The sequence below is a fragment of the Lepisosteus oculatus genome, chromosome 5, assembly GCF_040954835.1.
Source record: "Lepisosteus oculatus isolate fLepOcu1 chromosome 5, fLepOcu1.hap2, whole genome shotgun sequence".
Taxonomy (NCBI): Eukaryota; Metazoa; Chordata; class Actinopteri; order Semionotiformes; family Lepisosteidae; genus Lepisosteus; species Lepisosteus oculatus.
Genome location: NC_090700.1, coordinates 27,282,549 through 27,306,755, shown reverse-complemented (window position 1 = coordinate 27,306,755; position 24,207 = coordinate 27,282,549). Strand labels below are relative to the sequence as shown.

At 35.4% G+C, this 24,207-nt stretch overlaps 1 protein-coding gene across 6 annotated transcripts in view; it reads left to right on the top strand.

Annotated features, from left to right (window-relative positions):
- Window positions 1-24,207, top strand: part of nav1a (neuron navigator 1a) — a 257,501-nt gene that overhangs the window by 46,835 nt on the left and 186,459 nt on the right. For 4 of the 6 annotated variants that reach the window (XM_069190243.1, XM_069190244.1, XM_069190242.1 and 1 more), the window contains one exon: window positions 9,802-10,551. The exons of the other annotated variants lie outside the window; for them this stretch is intronic. In XM_069190243.1, the coding sequence (XP_069046344.1) occupies window positions 9,802-10,551 (750 nt within the window). The remainder of the gene's footprint in view (window positions 1-9,801; window positions 10,552-24,207) is intronic. 6 annotated transcript variants of the gene reach the window in all.

Below are 24,207 nucleotides of genomic sequence, written 5' to 3'. Positions count from 1 at the left end.
GTGGAATTGGTAATACTGATTCCAGGTTCTCTGAGTAATTACTGTGCTTTTTAACTGCTGTGTGTAAATGCAGTTGATTAGACAATCTTCTGAATTGCTTCAGGTGTTCAGGGTTGAGAGACTGTTACTGACAAGGTACCAACAAGCTTCGCAATGCAGTTACTGTGTGCTCCTTAAGAAAGGAGGTCGATGTGATTTACAAAAGTTCTTGTGTTTATTGAAAAAATAACCTGTACAGAGTGGTGAATGCCATTTGTAGGACTAAACAGTACAGTACCTAAGGTGACTCAAGTAATCTGAACACACAAGGAATCTCACAATCGACATCAAAGCAGGTACAGGAGGCCTTATTGCAAAGATCTGCCTATTCTGTTGAACAGGAAAACTCCAAAACTGCATCCCCAGAATGCAACCAAACACCCAAACACCAACTAGCACTGTGAGGCCCTCAACATACCAAATATTCCTATAATTTCACTATGAGAGTGTGACTTCTAAACCCTTCACCAATTATCTAGTTAATTTACTAATTACCACCCCTGAATTTATTTTAATAGATCCCCTTAACAGCCTCTAGTGGCAGGTCAGCTGTTAAGACTCCCCTCAAAGACTGGCCACAGTGTCACGGACGTCCAAAGGGACTAACCGTGGGGAGCAGGAGAGCGGAAAAAGACCCATATGCGTAGCGGCGAGATGGGAAAAAGGCCCGGGCTCATAGTGCAAAGAGTTCAGGAATGCCATATAGAAACCTATGCCCTCAGGGAGCAGACGTGGGGCGCCCTGGTGCTAGGCGGGTCTCAGGACATCCAAACGTCAATGCTGAGCCAGGACAGAGTGCAAGACCCGGAAATATATAGCCCAAGGGAAAGAGAGGGACAGGAAGGACAGCAGACCGGAAACTAGGGAAAGGACAGAGAAGGAGCGCCCTCTGGCTGCAGAGGGCGTGACACACAGATTGTTTTAGAAAATCATGAAATCGACTTTTTCTCCTCTTGTGTTTCTCATTTTGTCTAGGATTAAAATTGTTAATTGTTAAAGAGATAACATTGTGTTAGTAATGCAAACACAGAGTTGTGGATCCCACTGTCCCCAACTCACTAGCCTGCTTGAGCAGCCTGCTGAGTCACTGCTACATGTATTTACCTCTTTGAGGAGATCTTCACTGATATTATTATTGAAATAATTATTATTATTGAAATAATTAATTTCTTATATGATGTATTTAGATTAATTCTTGGTAATTCTTCCACCATTAACTCAGACCAAAGCATGAAATGATTAAATATGTTGAACATAAACCACAGCAACCATTTAACCTTTAAACACCTACCAGATCTGTTGCAATATTAGAAGGTGATAGTTTTCATCAGAAAATAGCTTGTCCCAGATATTTCACTGGGTTAATGATACAGTGTAGATTTAAGAATGAGCACTATGACTCTCAAAAATAGAGGAATTATGATGGCAGTGGTGCTTCTGTAATAGTGAGTTGGTAGGTTAATTGGCTTCTAAGGAAGCTGATCCTGGGGTGAGTATGTGTCTGTATCTGTCTGCCATGGGATGGACTGGCATCCCATCCAGTGTGTTCCTCACCTTGAGCCATCTTTGGCATCTGTTTGCCAGGATAGGCTTCAGCTCCCCTGAGACCCTGAATTGCATGAAGCAGTTAGAAAATGGATGGATGTAGCGTACACAGTAGTATGTTTATCTACTGTACATGTAAAACACCTGGTTTATGATAGCCATTAAAACATTATTTTACCTTGCATTATTATGCACTAAAATAAAAAGATGAAAAGAAAAAGAAAAAGTTGATAGAAGATGCATATTTAGACAATAAAATTATTATTACAACAGAAAAATTATAAGATAATAATAATAATAATAGCTTACACTTATATAGTGCTTTTCTGGACACTCCACGCAAAGCGATTTACAGGTAATGGAGACTCCGCTACACCACCACCAATTTGCAGGATCCACCTGGATGATGCGACAGCAGCCATAGTGTGCCAGAATGCTCACCACACATCAGCTATCAGTGGGGAGAAGAACAGAGTTATGAAACCAATTCATAGAGGGGGATTATTAGGAGGCCATGATTGGTAAGGGCCAATGGAAAATCTGGCCAGGACGCCAAGGTTATACCCCTACTCTTTTCCAGAAACACCCTGGGATTTGTAATGACGACAGGGAGTCAGGACCTCGGTTTTACATCTCATATGTAGGACGGCGCCTTTTTACAGTATAGTGTCCCAGTCACTATACTGGGGCATTACGACCCACATGGACTGCAGGGTGAGCGCCCCTGGCTGGCCCCACTAACACCTCTTCCAGCAGCAACCTTAGTTTTCCCTAGAAGGTCTCCCATTCAGGTACTGACCAGGCTCACACCTGCTTAGCTTCAGTGGGTTGCCAGTTGTGAATTGAAGGGTGATATGGCTGCTGGCATTAGATTGTAAGAACTTCTTATCCAACAGCTTTACTGAATTGTGAAAAAAAGTTTTTATTCTAAGTGTCTTTCCTTATGGATCTTCTGTGATCTGTGTTTATTACGTCATGTTTTTTCATACACACGTTCAGTACATTGTTTCACAGGACCTTTCACAGGTGTGATCTATTGTTTAAACTGATGGTATTTTTAAAGATATTAAGCTACAGATGATAAATGTTTCCAAATACCTGCAAATTATACAGACAGTTGTGCTAATACACATGCAGTATTTATCTATCTATATAATTGTATATTTTTTAGATACTATTGTGTGTCATACACTATTGCATACACTGGTGTATGGCTCTTGTAATAACACTGAAATTACTTTCTCATAATATAGACTATGACTGCTAAAAACACAAACTGTTCTGACTGACTCATCGGAGGTATGAGATAGGAGGTGGTGAACTATTTTCTGCCTGGAGCAGAAATTGACCATTCCCTGTCTTGCCGTATAACAAAAAGGAAGACAAGACAAACCCATGTAATGCCCATTTCAGTCAAGATATATTGCTTAATTGGCTTCTGCAGAGCCAAACATCCATATCACATAAAGATCAACCCAACTGACTGTTAGTGCATGCTGAGATAGGGCGAGTGCAGACTAAGCTCTGTTGTCAGAAACTGTTCAGTCAGACCAAATAACTATGTATGTAAGAGTTTGACAAGAGATCCATAAACCTAATTGAATTATAGTCTAATATGATGCAGCAGACAGTATAGCTTCCATCTTTCACACACCAGTCTGCATGGAGATACAATTACATACACACCCTGAAATCACCATGCCAACCTTCTGAAATGGTATAATCCCCTTCTTACTAATCAAGCCTACCTTGAATTATACTGCAGAGATAGGATTGACCTATTTTTACATTACATATTGTAGGATTTTACCTCACATTTCATAATAAGATCACACATTCTTTAATAAAACACATAATTGATTATTTTATATTGTACTGAGAGACTCAGCTTTGGTGTTTAATTTTAACTCTTCAGCACTGCCAGGCAGGCTGTGCCGTTTCCATGCAACATGCTACTGCAGTGGAGGATTGTGGGATACTCCTGGGAGATGTGTGCAAGGAATATAAAAAGAGATGCTATGTTAAGGGGGCATCTATAAAAAACAAAGCCACACTTGATTAACTGCATTCAGTGAAGAGGCATCTTGTTATTTTGAAAAATATAGAATGAACATTTGTCAGTACATAGCCGTGTTTGCCTAATGATGATATAAAAATCAACAGTGCATTTGTTTCTTGTCCCATGAATTTAGATTATACAGAACTCTTCCTTTGCAGTTTAATACTGCAGAGAAATCCTTAGCTCAGGGTTTCACTAAATCAGCATCTCTCCTGCCCAAGTACTGTATGTGCATCAGAGATTGAAAAGCAATGAATTTTGTAGATCTTTCCTGTTTTTTTTTCTTTTGCAACAAGCTTCTTAGGTTCTGGAATTTAGCAATTCTCCTCTAGGGTTACAAGGTTGCACAAACCCTTTTAAGAGAGTCATTTTTTCCCTGCTTCTCCTTAAAATTCACATTTTGTCTTTAGGGACTGTCAACTTTTTACTCGATCGTTTTTGAAAACTGAAAACAGAAAACTACTGGTGGACAGTTTATGCTAAATTAAATCATCCTTTAAAAGCATAAAATTATGGATAGTATAAAGTATTGAATTATTACAGAGAATTAAAGCATGAATGTGGGTGTTAGTAATTATTGTATGGAGATCATTTTACTGTTACAATTTATAAAGGAAACCAGCCAACATTAAGTCATGAGAAAGCTTAATTAGATTCCTGATTCATTTATGTTGATTAATTATTTACAACATTATTTATGCTCATATTTTCTAGAAACATTTAGTACTGTGCATTTCCTTTTAAGTCTATTTATTCTGTTGTACTCCTCATAGCAGTCAAAGAAGGGATTATGTCTAAAGGACACTAAAAAACTTTTGGATTCAAATTAGAAATGTAGCTATGAACTTTCATATTAAAGAATAATAACTGTTTGGGGTACTTTTTTCATTTAGCCAAGGCAGTATATTTGAAACCATAGAATATTCCAAACTGGTAACCATACTCTCACTGTATTTCAATTATGTTTTTTGCAAGTTAATATAGTGTCAGATGTTTTTATATTGACAGTTTTTTCAGCATCAGCAGACATCAGTTCCATGTGCTTCCTTTTGTATCAAAGCACAGACACATTTCAAAGACAGAGTAGCAGCAGGAAGTCCGCTTTCTTACATCTATCCCAGTTATTCCCTCTCAAGGGCTAGTGTATTAATAGCTGGGAGAAAAGGGATGCCAGGCCAAATTTGATTTATACCAGGATATCCTGAAAATATAAAAGCAGTTTCCTTCTATTTTTCTGTGTTATATCCTATGTTTCTGCATGATTGTATGCTTTAGTTAATTATAGGAGCCATGCTTGTGTGTACTAGGTCTTACAAATAATCAGCATACTGTATGTGTTAGACTTCTGTTCAACCAAAAAATTTCAGAAATGTTCAGAGGAGACCCAAATAAATGTTAAAAGTAATGAAATGTGCAATGAGTATCATACAATTTGTCTTTCATTTTTGTTTTTGTTTTTTCACATTACAGTAAACAGGGTGGACAGGGTGGCATATTGGTTATAACTGCTGCCTCACATTTGGGTTCTGGGTACAATTCTGACCAGGGTTTTCAGTCTGTTTGGGATTTGCACATTCTTTTTTTGTGCTCCTGTGGGTTTTTGTAAGGTGCTCTAGTTTCCTCCCAAAGACAAGCACATTAGGTTTGATAGGTTATGCTGGTGTTTCTTCTACATGAGGAAATCTAATCTCCTTTGTTTATTATTTTCAGCCTTGTACAGAGCTGCCTCAGTGTCTGTCTCCCTTACACCCTGTGTATTCAGTAAAGGTTTTGATTCAGAATATACCTCAAGAAGTAGTAAAAAGAACTTATTGATTTGACCAAGCTTAAAAATCAAGTAATACCGAAAATATTTCCAGAGAAGCTCTAGGCCTAATGAGCCAAAATAGTTATGGATGTTTTTTTTGTTTGTATGGGTGATATGTGATGTACGGATCTTTCTGTTTTTATCTACACACAATGTAATTTCGCCATTTAATTTTATTATCATTTAGTATCATGATATTACATGAAAACAATGAGCTATGAAAGTGTTTAAAATCAATTTTTTCAAGATTTTTTAAATTGAAGGATTATGAAAATGAACACACTTTCGAATGCTTTCCAACCTGTGACCGTTAAGATCAGTTCTGCTTTACAGTCTTGTCAATGCCATAAGTCATGAAAGTTTCCACTGTGATTATTGTGAGGCTCATAGTCTCCACTCTGCAGCCTGAAGTTCATATACTGTAGTTTGTGAATATTCAGTCTCCAAAGTTTAGACTCTAATCTCGTGAATAAACAAGCAACTGTTTACAGTAAGCAACCGAGTGAGAAGGTTGTTTTTGAAACAAATATGTCTGTATTTCCTGAAGTCACTAAAAAATGAATGTCTTTATGATAAAGTACACTGGCTCAACACATTTCCAGCCTCCTGGAGCCTTCAATCGTCTTGTCAATGTCTGAAAATTGCTGTATACTATAACTAGGAGGAGACAGGAGAAAGTGGCTCTGAAAGGATGCCCTGTTTGACTACAGCTGACTGAGCATATAGTTCATACACTATTCCACAATGTATTTAGTGACGTTCATTCAAATCCTGTCTGTATGACTATAGACTCCCCTCTCATGTGTATTTTTCAGTGTTATTATATTTGTATAAAGAGGGTCTTTTTAGAAGAGTGTACAGTGGCTTTCACACTATATATATCACAATTATAATGTTAATGTATCAAGAGTTACTCATAGCGATCCTGTCATTAAATTGGTTTTGTACAACCTTTTAAAAATAAGCTTGAAATAGATTTAATGGGAATATATTAAACACTAAAATGTTTTTGACAGTGAGATTTGAATTTTACATTGTAGTTATGTAAGATTTTGTTATACACCTTATGTGATATGCCTTGTCAATCACCTGCTAAAAAATGAATATATGATTTACAGTATAAGTATCATTCCAGAATGACAATTTTTGTATTCCTAAATAGGGGGGCTGCTTATTTATAACCATTTTAGATTGAAAACACATAGACACTGATAAATTACCATTATAATTCTGTAACTACAGAATATTGGAAGCAATTTTAATTCAATTTTGAACTAAAATATCAACCACAGTGTTTTTGGTCAATGTTAACAATGTAAAAGATAACAAATTCTGTTACAGAAATTTCCTGTACATTTCTGTACAGGTGTATAAAAATACATATTTGTGTCAAGGTGTTGTAGCACTTGTTTACATTCAGTTTTTAACTTGTTTGTTAATTTTCATTTTAGGTTCTTTCTTTCATGTATCCAGTGATATCACAGACAAATACCCTCATTATCTGTCATTATCTGTCTTTCACTGTTAAACAGATGTGGTTAGCTGTGTTTAGGACTTAGGGAGATTTATGCAAATATACTCATTGAATGGCAAATTGTAACGTTCCACCAAGTACTGGTCATAACGTCTTTTCTCTTATACAGAAAAACAGTTGGAGAGCAACGTTCTCTACTAGAGGAGGTGGTTGCATTTTCATACAAAAAATAAATTAAGTTATTTAACAAAGACAATTGTGTTGGTAGGTCAGCTTGTGTGTGGCTTCTTTCTGTGTCTCTACGGAAAAAAAGGAACATCATCAGGGCCTGGTTTAAATTTTCAGTTCCCCAAATAATGAAGGGTAGTGTTTTGTAAAATATTTATATTGTTTTTTACTCGCTAGAATAGTCTAACTGCAATAAGCAACAGAGGAAAATTACTGCAGAGCTCTGAGATTAAGTATAAATTTGGGGTATGTTGAAGCCAGACTCATTTTATCTGTTTAAGCTTGTTGAGACTTATAGAAAATTATATACCAGTGCCTCCAAAGACAAAAAAAAGAAAAAGGCGAGAATATGGTTTTGGATTTATTTAGTTGTGTATTTTAGATGTGCATTCTTGTTTCCTCTTTTACTTTTTATCTTATACACAATCAACATAGCTAAATTAAAAAAAATAACTACTAGCATAACAGCAGATTCAGTGAGAAGAATTTGTGCATTTACTTTAGGTTTCTGAGAACATGAGTTGACGAGTGTTAATGGTGTTTGGGATAATGTAGTATTTGTTTTTCAATTTATATAACAAACAAATATTATAATTCAGAGTTCAACAGTGTGCTGCTTCAAAAGCACTTGATGTCCATAATACAGTGCTCATATTCAATCAAATGTGTTGTTTTATAAATGGGAATATAATGTACTGTATGCACATTTGACTCTGAGCTGCTAATGCACTTACAAGAAAACAATAGTATCGATTGACTATGCCTTGGCACTGGGAGAACAGGGTACAATAATCTAAGCACCTCAGTTTATTTTCTGCTCTGTCTAAGAAATTATCTGTAATCTCTACATTTTTCTTTGTTGTGCTTCTATTATACTCTTTTGATTTTTGTGATTGATATCTCATATTCATTTTATTTCTTATAGAAATGTAGTGTGGCAACATGTAGTGTGGAAAAGCAAACATCACTTCAGTCTTTAATGTTTATCACTTGTGCCAATAACAGCACTAATTCCTTTTCTTGCCAATATAACTAAGATTAAAATGAATTTATTTTTAAAAATGAAGAATGTTGTATTATATTTATTTCCTGGAATTATGTTAGGTTTATTTCTTAAATAATTTTTTAATTAAAAAAGGCTTCCACATACATTTTTGCTAAACTGTATTCAGGAAGACATGTGACTTCTTGAAAGATGAGTTTTTCTGATCAAATTGCAGACTTTTGAAGTTGTTTAAGATAAATTAAGAATTTAAAGTCTGCAGCTTATAGCAGAATACAAATGTGAAATTTTAACTGACTGTCACAAAACAACAATTGATAGAGTGCCCTAGATTTTTATTTTTTTTTAATCACATGGTTCCGAACCAAAATGAGTTTGAGGAGCAAAGTGGTATTATCATCACTGTCAGATTAATGTGACTTTTCCCTTTAAACATTGCAGGAATAGCAGCAGGGGGCATAGAGAGAACTGTCACCATTTTCACTCGCTCCTCTTTCTTCTTCTCATCACTGGGCCAGTGCAAAACTGTGTTAAATTCACTTGTCCATAAAGTAGCTGATTTTTAATTGCCTATTCATTTGTCACATCAATTGAGAAATGCTGCAGTGTATTAATCTGAATGTCAGCCAAGGCAGATGTGAAGGGGTAAAGAAAGAGAAATTGATAGGAAATGCAAGCAAGGAGTGGAAAGTATTTATTTAGTCATTTATTAAATTTAAAACCATATATATATATACATATATTCATGTATGTGTATACTTTATATAATATGCATGATGTCAATTACATACTATATTATATTTGTATTATATATTATAATGTAGTATTTATATTTTTCTCTTGTATTGTGTTGATAGTCTAGTTCACATTCTCACTGACCTCTTGTAGATCAGAAAGTGTATATTCCTCTTGCAATGTCTTGCTTATTTGACTACTGGATTTTGTAGTTCTAAAAAATGTTGAATTTGAATATGAAATGGAAGGAAGTTTGAAGAGCCTTTTTTCCACCCTGAGCTGACTGCTATGGCCTCATTGGAAGTTTAGTGAATATGAATTGAAGTGGGGGAGGGACAGGAGGAGAAAAAGACAAAGGGATAAAAAAGACTGAAAGAGAATGGAAGAGCAGGAGACACTAGGAAAGCAAGGGAAGCATTCGCTTTTTTACAAAGCTTAGTAATTTATCTCTAGCCCCTTAGGTTTCACACTTTCTGCTGAGACACAGTGAAGAATCTTTAAAAGCGAGAGAGGGAGAGAGAGAGAGAACAGAGAGGTGTGGGTAGGAGAGAGAAAGGGGAGGGATCGTCTTTGCGTCTGTCTCCACTGTCATTCGACTGCTGTGCAATTCAGCAGCAGGAGGGTGTGCTGCTGAAAGGAGGGGAGAAAGGGAGAGAGAGGGAGAGAGAAAGAGAGTGACTGGTCACCACTGAAGCTGCAGCAGCAGCAAGCCAAAGACAGAGGGAGAGGGAGAGAGAGGAAGAAAGGACTGGATTTACAAACGGAGCAAATAAAATAAACGGATTAATTCAGCCTGAGTGGACTTCTTCTATCCCTCTTTTTTTGGGATATTTGCTCCCTGACAAGACAGGGATCACTGGTGGTGGATTTTGTTTTCTCCCTCACTGATGCTTTTAAATGGTTCCATGCAGGAGGGATGCTTGGGGCTAGTGTGAAAGGCAACGAAGTAGATATCAAGACAGACCTAGAGGAAAGTGCCAAGGCATACGTCCAACCAGAGGGAAAGGGGACAAGCATGGCATCCAAAAGGGGCAAAACTGGTGCCCCACAAGGTTCTTCCAGGGCAGAACTGAGGGTCTTTCGGGCAGGCAGCTCTGAAGGGCGCTTGCCTGTGTCATCTAACCTCCGCAAACAGAAATCCCTCACCAACCTCTCCGTCCTGACGGACACAGAGAAGAAGATGCATCTTTATGAGCCCAAGTGGTGTGATGACATGGCCAAGCCTGGAGCAGGGTATGTCAAAGGGAGTAAGTCCAAGGAAGGGAGTGGGGGTGCGCCTCTGACCCGCAACCTCTCCAAATCGGAACACTCACTCTTCCAGGGGAAACTGGCTCCTGGAACACCAACGGGTCCGCCAAAACCTTTCAGTCCTCTAGCAGCACCCTCCAATCTTGGCAAGCCCAGCCGTATACCCAGGGGTCCATATGCAGAAGTGAAGCCCATCAGCAAGGCCCCAGAGGCGGCAGAAGATAGCAAATCAGATGATGAGATTCTCTCCAGCAAAGCCAAGGCTAACAATAAGAAGCAGGCAGGCACCCCAGGTGCACCCACTGGCAAGGGGCATGGCGATGAGGAAAATAAACCTTACTTGAAGGTGGACCCTGAGTTGGTTGTGACAGTACTGGGAGATCTGGAGCAGCTGTTGTTCAGCCAAATGCTGGGTGAGTTGTCCTCTCATCTCTCCTCTGTTCTTCCAGCCTTTCTCACCTACAGTATACTTGATCAGTGCTGGGTGCAGCCAAACAAACTGTATCTGGCTTGCAAACAGATTGGATCTTGCATGCATTGGATTTTCCATCACTAGAAGGAAATGTGCATAAACATCATCTGTTTTTATAGCCATTATTAGAGCCAGCATGACATTGCATGCCATAAATCTTTTTCAGTGGATTTCTCTGATTCAGCTTTGGATTGGTGGAGGAAAACAGTTAATGTATTATTACTTATTCTAAAGCAGTTCTAAACCAATGGAAATTTAGAATACTGTCACAGCATTATGCTTGTAATTTTAATATGATATAGTCTACATATATTGTATGTATAGAAATTTGTGTATAATATCGACACATAAACATTTTTTATTTCAGGGAACTGGTCTAAACAAAGCTATGTATGAATCATTTGTGAAATAATTTGGAGATGTCCATTAGATTTGGCTGAATTTAACAACCCAAAAGGACCATTAACCACCACATTCATTCATGTTCATTTCAATACAAAAATGACATATTTAGCTTTCCCTCCACCTATTCATCAATACTTTTAACAGATGGTGTATTCCCTGTTTATAACTGGAGATTTTTCACTAAACACATATTTAAAGAGGGATTATAGTTTTGAGAATCTGACTGTTTTCATGTACTGTATTAAGGAAAAAGGTGACAAGAAACATGATAGATAAGATTATCAGTAGCACTCACCAATGCTAAATTTCTCCTCAGGCCTTTTTACTAATCTTAATATAGCAAATGTGCTGCTATTTTTTAAATCATTTTCTGACTCCCTATGATTCCTTTTTCTTTACAAATGTAAAAAGCAGGAACATCAGACAGAGAACAGTCCTTTCTTCATTTGAACAGATTAGCATTCATTTCCTATAAATCCAAATCATATCAAAATAATGAAAAATGTTTTTTAGACTATTAAGTGAATATTAATATTGTAATTGTGATTAAGTGTTTCTTTAAGGTGCTGAGTTGGTAATACTATGAGTATGTAGAACAACTTTTTTTAAATTTGAATTGCGTTCAACGTCTATTGAAATTGTCCAAATGCTGTATATCCAGACACATCATTTTTAAGTGGAATCAACATCATTCTTGACCTACTAAATCACGTCACCATTTTTTTTTTCAAAACTACTAAGGCAAATGCGTCTCGTCAGTTATTGATGCTGAATGCAAGAAGCTCTTTCCGTTACAGATAATTTATTGCTGTTGCCTGGATTTGCTGAGGAGTCTGCATCCTAAATGTTTGCAGGTTAAGGGGTTAATGATGTTTTCACTGTCGGATTCTCTCCACAAAATGGACTACCAAACCAGGCTACCCACATCAGTACCACTGAAAGGAGGATGTTGATTATATAGTGCTCTTTGAATGCATGATTGTTTACCCAGCAGTTTGCCTGTGTCTGAACACATGAAAACCTTAACACTTTCTTACTTTTGCATCATATGTTGTATTAATGATCCTTTTTAACTTCTTTGACACATTCTTTGTTTCTATCATGAGATCAAATCTTTGTAAGGAGGTTGTTATCCATGCGAATCAGATGAAAATCAAATACCACAGGCTAATAAATATTTATAAATGAAATGCATAAAATGTAGCTTAGTCATATGCTTTACAGCAGCTGTATTGGCACAAAGGGATGTAAAACATAACTAATTTCTGATTTTCTAATAGATACTGTATATGTTGATAAAAAAGAAATTAAACATGAAACACAATTAAATATGTACCCGAAAATTTTTAGAATGCTTTTTTGAAATGTTATAATAATTAAATTGTAAAGTAGAAGGACAATCAATCTTATAATACTGTACTATTTGATACTACAAGTTTAGAGCTCCCCTTTTTATTCTTACAAAATTACTTCAAAGAAAGAATAGAAAGAACTGATGGATGGACTGAAGGAAGCATGCATATCATGCAATATTGCCAAGTCTTCTTTTGCAGAGAAGCCCATAGTGCTTCATCTTCCCATAGTTTTAGAAAGGTATACTACTCTGCTGCAGGTACCCCCCTCAACTAAACATATACATAATATACAAGATAATGTTTTCTTTGTGTGTCCTCTATTTTGTGCTCAATGTTGTGTACAGCTCATAATACCTTGATGTCAAAGCATGCTTATTTTAATATGACGAGACTCTAAGCATTAAGTATTGTCCCATCATCACCTCAAGTATCAATCATAGGAAATCTTTTCCAAAAGTTCTTTTTAGGATGAAAGTTAGCCTGAAGGATGCTGTGTATTCCACAGAGGTCAACTGTATTGCATTTCTAACCAAGGTATTTAGCCAGTGTGGGCTGTAATGTTGTAGGAATAAGAGCCATGACAAATGAAGTAGTAGTAAAGTTGGACATGACTTTTACTTTAGTCATTCTGATGACATTTGTAGTTTGGGAGAATCAGAAGTCATAAATTGTAGGCGTATTGTGTCTATTCATCTATTTAATGGGAAATATATATTACTGGGAAGTAATGTGAAAAAAACTAAAGACTAATCTCTTTCATCATTATTTGACATTTTTAGTTTTAAATGTTGTCAAATATTAATATTAGTTTGTATCTTTTAAGTTCCATATAAAAATACAATTGTGTCAAAGAAAATGTATGAAATAATATAACCTTTCAAATTATTTTTAATTATTTTTCACTTCATTTTAAACACTTTTCCTGATTTTCAAAATATAAAATGGTTGCCTTATTGTCAGAAATTATATTTACTTAGACAAGTCCTGAAAGGTTTCTATCATACAGTACTGTATATATCTGTTGTATTTTTTTATTGATGTCTGGTGCAGTATCTTCTATGTATTTCACCATGTTTGTGTTTATACTGAATTTTGTCAAGATATACTGTATATGGATCTAACAAATTCTAGGTCCTGAACGAACTTGCCTCATTCTCAATACTTTTCCTTACATTAACTTTGCAGGATTTTCAAAGTCATTAAACTTGTTCTTATCCCAAGTCAATGCTACTGTAGTGTGGTATGCACCATAATGTTGTATTCTTCTCAGTAATTGCCTGAGATTTTTTATTTCAACATGCTTTAATCATCACATGAAATACCAAAAATAAATAAATAATTTAGCTAAAAGCAAACAGCTGTTTAAACCAGTGTGAATGATGGTGAAGTTTTCAAACATTGTATCTTTATTTTTATTGTGTGGCTAATAACTGCATTCAAAAAGAAAAATAATAAAATATTTCATAAAATAACCTGTGCTATTTAATTGATGCCATTTTGAAACAATTCATTCCATTAAGTCGTAGATTGGAGATATCTAAATAAAAGGAGAAAGTTTATGGTTTTGTATTGTAATATTAAGAAAATCAAACTGGTGTCTTTACTCCAGCCTCATAAGTGAAAAATTACTGTATTTACTGGGTTTTTGTGTCTTGTCAGCTCATATAAAGGCAAACTTCGCAAAACAAATTAACTTCTCATATACTGTAAGTAGGTAAGAAAGCAATGCATCAATAAATAATTACTAGTTGTGTATCGTCAAATCCATGTTCATAATCCTATAGCTTTTGTGTATGTGCATGTTTGTACAGTATGTCTACATTTGCTTCCACTTTAATTATGATGAATCAAAGACTGTTTTTTGTTGTTTTTTCTAAACTTACATATGAGGAGTGGTTTATTTTACTTTTTTAAAATAAATAACGGAGGCCTGCTTTCACATGTTGTTGTTCTTAGCACATATTAAATCTCAGTTTACATACAAACTGGCATGGTAGTGTATTGTGTTTTTAGTACAGTTCCTAACCAGTTGATTACAATCTTGCAAGGTGGTCCTCATTTTTTGGCAACATAATATGAAGTTTTGCTTTCGTGTTAGGGGTCAAAATTAGATTGTCTTTCCTGATTACCCTCCCCTCCATTGCTTTGTTGGGTCCATAAGTGAGATGGACAGCATTCTTTTGCATGTTTGTATAGTGTATTTCAGGATTGTACAGTGGGGGACTGTAATATGCATGCTATCTGGTATAAGTTCAAGGAGTAGGAATCAAATAGCCAGGAGATCCAGGGATTTTGGAGGTGTAGTAATCATTTGCTTTGGATTCAGACATCTGCCTGCATCTCCAATGTCACAAAGCATTTCTCTCGCTTTCTTAAACTGATGAGAAGAATATTTTCTAGTAGTTGATAAACAGTTGCAGAAAACAAAAGCACAAGGACACATATTTATGAAGATGTATGCAGCTGACAGAATCTAATGTCATACATTTGTATTTATAGATCATTTTTTTCCCTGCACATCATTCATTTCTGAGTGACTGTGTAATGGAATTAGGATCTTAACTAATGACATTGGGCTTGTGCATGAAATGCTAATGTAATTTAGGTTTCAATCTAATTCTGTGTGTACTATTTTAAAAAGGGTGGGGGATTCCCTTTCAATGACTGTAACATTGTGTTCAGGAGTAAGTTACTACAGGCTGAATGCACATGGAATATAATCATTTTTATGCAAATCAGGGGGCTTTGGCTGGATTGCTTGCAAACAGTATTGCCTTTTTAAAATATCAGATATTAATCTTCTTTGAATATATCAGATCTTATCTGTTTTGTAACTGTATTTCATACATTTTAGTGGCTTGTTTAGAGATGTACAAACATATGCAAATGAATGCTAATAGAACTGAAGAAAATATTTTGTCAAAACAATTACACAATTAGTTTCAGACAATGCTGATTGAAACAGCCAAATTGATCATTCGGATTCTACTGTGATGTGTTCATCATTTTTGAATGAGGAGACTTTTCTATGTGGTAGCTGTCAAATTATTTGATTCTTGTAGTCAAGTAAAATCAACTATTTTAATTTCTAAAGGTTTTGTACATTATTAGTACAACTAAAAATGGTAAAAAAAATCCATTCTACTCTCATTTGATGTGTACGATTCTGTTATTTCCTCCCACTTCAGTGCTTAATTGAGGCAGACCTCTGCAGATGTTCTAACCCCCATTCAGAAAATAATAACAGAAAAATTGATTTTGTTGTTTCAAATGTTCACAAGGTGTACTTCCTTTGTAGTACAACTGTAGAAACAGGGATCATTTTTGTCTCTTGCTTGTCATAATATACTGATGGTTCCATTGGCTTGATTTCCAAGATATGCATTGTGTTGTTTCACATGGTGGTTTTGCATAGACTTTGCTATTCCAAGAATGCAAGAGGCTGTCTTTAAGTACATTTTCCAACACCATACAGCGCCTGGTCTGGGGGAGAAGTTAGTTGCTAATTTTCATGCTCCTTGCACAGTTTTGTTTCCCATAGCTGTTGTTGAACAGTTGCACAAAATCTGTGTGCGCTGAAGCAGGTATAAAATGCAGTAAGTATAGCAAATAACATGTTCCATGTTTATATCTTCATGGTGGAGTGCTGATTAGGCTGCATAACATGACAACAGTATACAAAGTTGAATACAAACAAGGACATTTTTTTCAAGTCATTGAAGCAGTGAGCTCACAAAAGGCAAAAGTTAAGTTACTAAAAATTTAAACATTACTCAGCTTGTGGTTTTCTTCAAGACGCCACCCAAAAACCTGAAAACCTTGAGTTTTGGAAGCATCTGTGTAAATCAATGGGCTGATTTAAGATCAGATTGAGAAAACAGTCTGGAAACTTGGCAAAACTCCTGGGAATTTAAGGATACAAACTCCAAGTATGTTAAATAATTAAATAAACTGAAAGAGGCATGAAGGCTTCGACTGCTGACCTCTGACTTCAGTCTTTCAGGTCAGCAGATAAAGCACTTCTTTAACTAGGTTTAGTTAGGCTTATTTTGTTTCCTTTTTATACTGTATATTGTTTCTGTATTGTAAAAGAAAAATAAGTTCTTCATTGTACGCAGTCCTCACACATGTTCAAGGAAATGTTCCATTTTTTTCTCACATGGTCTGCTTTCCAAAGAAACTTAATGTAGCTGATGAGGCAACACTATGAATGAATACCCTCTGGTAAAGATCCATCTAGTCATATAATAGACAGCTTTGTTGGATATCAAGTTTATTCACTTGAGGAGTTTACATAATGAAACTCCCCACTAATTCAAAAGCTCCAGGCACTCCCTGAGATCATAAGATGGACTGAATGAGCTACCCACAGAGCCTGCTTGTTGTTCATTACTATACAAGCTCTATTGTGTAGCTTAAGCTCAAATTTAACACTGTTCATCTATCGCTCACACTGATCGCAGGCATGTGTGATGGCACTAAAGATGACTTACACAGCCAGGAATTAATGGCATAGAGTGTTTAGGACCTGCAGATGGTTTTTATAAGAGTCCATGGGGGTTTAACATCCCCAAGTAGAGTGATACATAAACAGTGCTGTGACAAAGTATGGGGTAAGATTGGTGAGGGTCTCGTTAGAGAGACATTTTCCTTAGTGAATATGGAAGGTCTTATTATCTACTGCGTACTAGCCTGAGTTCCAAAATTCTGAGTGACATAAAAGTCCTAGGGAAGCTGACAGATCATAGCTTTAAGTAGACAACACTGATGTTGGTACATCTGCCCTTCCACTTAATAAAAAGTGTTGCAAGCATTTGAAGTGTCTCCTGTTTGTGGATATGTGTGAAAGTGAAGTAGATTTAGAGCTGCTTCACCACACAGTTGTGTTTATAGTGAGAATATGAAGAAGTCTAACTAGAATTTGAATGATTTTATTAATTTTGTTTCATTGCTTTTAATTGGAAAAGTTTACATTTAGAATGATTTTTACATCCATGTTGAAGTTACATTTTTTAATGTGTAAAATCTCTGAGGTATGCTTTCAGAATCAAGGATTTACCACAATATATAATAATGAGAATTACTGATTAATTAACTGCCTCTTGTACATTGCTCCAACACTGGAGAGAAAAGGTTATTTGTATACATTCTCTGTGTCAAGCTCTGTTGTTTTCATACTGAAGCCCCAAAGAACAACAGCAAAGCTAAATCTTCAATCTGAGGATTAATGCAGCACTCACTAATAACACCACTTCCAGGTTCCTGGAAGGCCAAAAGAGTCATTGTTTCAGAGGAAATTGAAATCCAGACAGTTGCATGCCATCCTTTCGATTCCATCCAGTCAAACAATAATAGCCATATAGCTGTTGCTCTGCTCCGATGCCAGGAAACATGGAAGTCTAAATTTTATGAAACACAGAAAAATAAAAAAGCCACATGATACTAGTTAGATACCCAAACTGACACCTTCAATGGAAGAAGCACTGTTTTATTCAGTGCACTGCCGCCTGTTGTTCTTTCTCAGCACAGCAGCAAAATCCAGTAAAATTATATACTGTGACCATAATGCCAAATAAAAGCATATATACCAATATCTTAGAAGGATGAAAGAGTAAAAGAGTGCTTTTCTTTATCCATTTTTGATGACAAGGCAGATGTCCTCTTTTATTTATTGCAAATGAAGTTTTCTGTGGTAATCTGGATTAACATCCCAACTCAGTGTAATATGGCATTCCCCTTTGATCTCCAATTCCCCCAAAATAGCCTAGTCATTCAAGTGTGGAAGAAAAGGACTGGGTTTTGTAAAACATCAGTACACCACATTGAGGACATAGGACCTTACTTCCACTAAGTAACAGTAAATTCCAGTAAGTTACAGTATGGGAATTGCTGTACGTGTTACACTAATATAAACCTTTTAATGTACTTCAAGTTCAAATATTCTTTTGTTCTTTTTGCTGGAAAAATCTATTATTCATCCACATCCTTTTGCTTAGTAGGCTCCATCCTACAGTCTTTGGCCACAACTGTCTCAAACATTTTTCATGTACAAACTTTTACAGGCAACAGGACTGAGTTTAAGATCATGTTACTTCAAGCATGAGACCCTTTTCTTCAAAATGTGGTCATTGATCAATGAGTATCATTACCTGTATAAAACATCTCATGAAGTGGTGAAATAAGCAGTAAAACAAAAATGTAATGAAAGCTGTGGATGAAAGCTCTGATGTGTATTTCCTGGTGTTTGTCTTTTGTAGATTAGAACATGTAGAGGATGTAAACATTTAATTTCTAGCTTCATTACCTGCATCAGATAAGCTGTGAGCATACTCACATGCATACTGTGAGCTTATAAGCAGCAACTTGTTTCATTTGATGCATCCAGGTACTTACAGAATGTTGAACATGTAGGGAGACAATTAGGAGGCTTTTTTCAGCCTTCATCAGGTTGAGAGGAGTTTCTGTCATCCTCACCCCCTTTGTTTTTAAATACATTTTATCAGATTAATTTAAAGTTCTGTGATTTACTGTTGAGCAGCCTTATGAGGTTTCTTTTTAAATGATTCTTCATCAACCTTCTTCATTTACTGTATTAAATATTTCAGAAATTAATTTGTAAATTAATTCATTTATTTAGTCAGATATTTTGAAATTATTATCAGATGATGATTATATTTTATAAAACACTTATTTCCCTTACCACATATCAATATTAAATGCGTCATATTTAGAAATATACAGTTACTGTATTTTTTTTTTACAAAATTAACAATGTACTGAGTAGACGTAGGAAGAACCAAACCTTAAATAAAGGTAGCAGTGGGCCTTCACACAAATACTTTCTGTTTTTATGCAGACTCTGATATCATCATACATATACTGTATGCACCTCAGGGAAAAATAATATTTTCAGAAAAAAAGTAATTTTGTTAAAAAATACTGTAACTTTATATTTCAGAGCTGTGGTTGTGCATAAATTTAGGTTGGTGTACATTTTAGCTATTAAATTTAATAGTGTAATGCCTACTGATATAAAATGATTTAAGTGCCACATAGTTCCATAATTGCAGAGAAGATTTCTGCTCATTTCAGTACTGACTGTCTGCCTGAGCCTGTGTATGAAGAGCAAAGGTTGTTTATGTGATACATTACCTTTCTGTGTTATATTTTCAGTTTTCCAATTAATTCTACTTGCTTTCACACCCCATTTTTGTTACATTTTAACAGAGATTAAATTTTGGCTGTTCTGTTTGCATTGTCTACCAGTTTCATAAGAAAACTAAGAAGAGTAGATACAGTATATCTGAGCATATTGTAATGACAACACCTTAAAACTGTAATCCAAATCCCAAGGCAATTATTTGAATTACCAAAAATGTACTTGTTGTTGAATGTAACACAATGAAACACATACTAGATTATTTTCCTCTTGTAATTGCTGTCTGTATTACAGTATTTAGAAGGATGTTGACTACAGTATGTGTGATATCTATATATACAGCATGTGAACTGGATGCAAGGAGGTATGGTATACTGTGGGAGAATATTACAATCAACCAATGTTCATGTAAAATGTAAACATTTTGTTTACCAAATTTACCAAAGGGAAGCCTGTACAATAGACACATGCTTGCTCCACATCATGTGCTGAACGTCAGCCTTGATGATTCTCTACAGTAACAAATTTTATTGGAATAGATTAATCTAGCAATAATATAAAATGAAAAACAAGAACATACTGTACAATCAAGAACACACAAAAGCCTGACAAATAATGAATAATAGTAATAGCAACTACTGTATATTGTTCTGATTCAGAGGACAAATAAAACTGTTTTTGGAAATTTATCATCATGTAGAACATAATCCTCACAGAAGCAAGAAATATTATTCATAGTGCTGTACCCACAGACCAAATAACTGCAAATTAAATCTAACTCAAAAAGAGGATTACGAAATGGAACCAGGAAACTATAGACCAATGAGTCTTACTTCTGTTGCTTATAAAGTTATGGAAACAACTGATAGAGTTCAACCAGAAGACTGTTTAAAACACAGTTGCATTTTAAAAGTAACAAGTTAAGCAAAACCTTTTATAGACAACATTGAAGGTTTTGTTTAACTTACTTGTTGAAATTTAAATCAAGAAGACTTATGTTCAAGCTTTACAATGCACTACTAAGGCCCCATGTAGAATATTATGCTCATTTTGAATGATGCCTATTTTAGGAATTGTCAGATACAAGTTATGGATGCTAAATGTCTTCAGTCTAAAACAAAAGAGATAGGGTCAACTCAGGGGACCAATTCAAGCTAAGTATTGGAACAAGTCTCACAGAGTCACAATAGGAAACTACAAGAAAATTCATTTAAGATGAAGAATAGGAAATGCTTCCTTACATACCCCCAGCTGGGTGGATTAGGCCATTCTGAGTCATTTAGCTACTAAACTACCAAAAAATGGTCTGAATGAGAGAAACATTTCTTACGTTCATATTTATAGTGAGGCCATAGCTGTTTCCAGTTTTATTTTAATTGAAGTAAGTAAGAGTGAAATTATCATTAATTACAGCTATCTGAGTGTTTAGGTAATCTGAGGAAGGTTTCTCTGTTTTGTGCCACAACAGGAGTAAAGAATCACTGAGTTCACAATAAATCTCAAATAGTTCTATAATCTTACTCTTACATAAGACTAAATCAGGCCACAGCTCTTTTTTAGTTAAAACTGTACTCTGGATTGTAATAACATCTTTGTAGGAGGTGGAATTTTATAGCACTTTCTGGCTTGCATTTGACTGCTGGTATTATGTGTATAAAATGGCCATTACAGGCAATGGGCTTACTTGCCTTGGACTTTCTCCAGAAGTAGTTGCAGCTGTAGCACTGCCGGCTTTTCAGAGCTACAATGAGTAATAAAGCCTCCAGTTGTCTGGGCTCCCTTCCCACTGCTTACAGGGGTATCAAAGTCCATCACTCCTTAATTCGCATTGTGAGGAGAATTAGATAGTGAAGCAAAGAGGTTTTAGAGTTTCAGAAACACAGACAAGGCACATTTTAGGTCATCTTTCTTTTGGTTTTCAAAATTAGGCTTAGAGAACTTGAGAATACTGATTTGACCTCAGTGGCAGTCTGCCAGAGTCCCTTGGGATAGCACACAATCTAAAATTATTGAGCAAACTTGTCTGCCAGTTTTAATGCTCAGCTTTTTCTTTTTTCTTTTGCTTTCACAATAAGTTATGTTCTTTTCATTTACCCTTTTCTCATTTTTTCACTTCTCTCACTTTTCACTTCGAGCCAGTCCAGTAAAGTTGAATGATACAGTATCAATAAAAATAGCAAAACAAAAACCTCACTGAACAACATCTACTGTAAACATGATTTTTCCCAAAATGTCAATTACAGCTTTGGGCAAAAAAGCAATGAAAAACTCCATGTCAATGTCTGAAAATTGTGAAAACAGTATATTAATTGAGAGAATAGGAACAGTTACCCGTCTTATTTTCCAAAAAAAAAAACATTTAATTTCCAATCTTTTGGTTTCACGTATAAGGAAACCAATTTTTAATAATACCATTATCAAGAAGGATCTTGATTGAAAAAAAACTTACACTGTAACTCTTTGTTGCAATATAAATCCTTTAAGCCCTATTTTTTTGCATTGTCTGTAAGCATGTTTATGCCTGCATTTATATTCCCTAGAAAAAGATTTTTTTTAGAATAAGATTGTCATTGTTTTAGATTACATATTGCTGGATCAAAAAACATTTAATGTTATACCATTTCACACACTAAAATAAAGATGGATACAATGTAATTTAAAGTTGTTGATATTTGTCAAGTGAGACTCTGGGATGAGGACAGTTTGTCCTTCATAGGGATTGATTGACTGCCAGGATCAGTTAACTTAGGATATACCTGAAGCATACACTTAAAAATCTGTAAGAGAAAGGTATAAAGATGGTGATTATAATCATGACTGGAGACATTGTAAATTACGTTTTGTGTCCTGAATTTTCATCTGCTGTTGTTTAATTTATAGGTATGCCTATGTTTAAATATTAGGAAAGAAAACAAGTCTCATATTTGTTCATTTTTTCTGCCCTTTTTGTTTGTAAAAAAAATGCTATCAATGGGTATTTTTGGTGGGTCACAAGAACACAAATAAAATTACAAAAATGAGGAGGCCATTGTATGGAGCCCGGGAGGAGCCATCAGCAGGAAAATTTACAATTTGTTCCTACGATTTACAGTCCATGTGCACGAAAATAACTAAATCGTTCCCTCGTTTTCTTTAATTCGTGCGCACAAAACAACGTTTTCCAACTCTTTCCTTTGTTTTCTTTGTGTCGCGGAAGTCTCATGCACATAAAATGCCAGCATTTTCTTCGGCTCAAAGACCTACTGTCCTGAAAGTATCTTAATTTTATCAAACGCTAATTAACACATTGTTGCATCTTTATAGGCTATTATATGTATATCAAGATGTGGTAACGTGTTAACTAGAGTTTGATAGCTCAGAGCTGGGGATAATGCTGGCGTTTTAAAAACTTTCTTTGTGCCTGTGACTTCCATGACACAAAGAAAACTAAGGAAAACGTAGTTTCATGCACACGAATGAGACAACGGTTTAGTTATTTCATGCGTACGAACTGTAAATCGTAGGAACGGATTCATTATCTTGTGGGGACGATTTGTAAATCGATCCCTTGATATAACTTATTTTTCCTACTGATGGCCCCTCCCGGGCTTCATACCACTGCGCCCATCTAAACAATATCGTACTTTGTAGTTAATTGATTCAAGAATCTAATCTAACCATTTTTGTGAATGAAGGCAAGGTATCATTTCAACTCATGTACATCATGGATGGAACATGGTTTAGTAGCTTCTTCTATACTGCCATTAAGGTAAAGAAGTGCCTCCTCTTCTCATTTTGAAATGCACTTCCAATATCAAATTAAAGGAAATTAAATTAAATTATGGAATAGGACTTACTGTAAACAAATGGTTATTGTACGCATAAAGTACTGTATATAAACATATAAATAATGGCAAAAAGGCATTATTGAATATAAAGATACATGCATATAATTATGGATCCTGTTCTTTTCAAACTGTGAAGGTCACAAGTTCTTCCTAGCATCCGGGAAAAAGACAAAATTATTATGCAAATCTGAACTATGTTCCCTGATGACACAGCCTCTGAAGGTATTATTTCAGACTTACTTAAATATCAACTACACTTGATTTTTTAACTCCATAATATATTGTCTTGCTTTTAGTGTTCAGTAATTTGCTCAATATTTGAATAGTTGCTTTAATGTTTAGTGCCCCCATTTCTAAAACTCTTCAACAAAATATGTTGGATATCTCGTAATTGTATTTTTGCCTAGTTATAGTTATAATGTATACCTTGTAATTTTGCTAATGTAAAATATATAGGTCATAGAGAAAAACATGTTTCCAAAGCACTGTGGTACCTTGTGTCACTTCCTGCCTCAGTATGAATGGAATCTTGTACCTAGGTTCATTATTCAATCATCTAGCACCAAATTCAGACAGCATCCTTTCATGTAGTTCTGGGAGTTGCAAACATGATGAGATGCCTAGAACTGCCATGAAAACAAATAAGACCACTAAGGCCTAGGAAGACTCCTAGTCCCTCGTCCTTTTGAAATGTCTGTGAGACATTTAGCACCTACTGTACTAGTGGATACATCAGATAAAAAAAATATATAATTGTAAAAAAACTAATTGTTGCTACAGTTACAATTCTAAATATGGAAAATGGAGTTCAATAATTTGACACAGAACAAAAGAGAGATTGTGTCACTTGC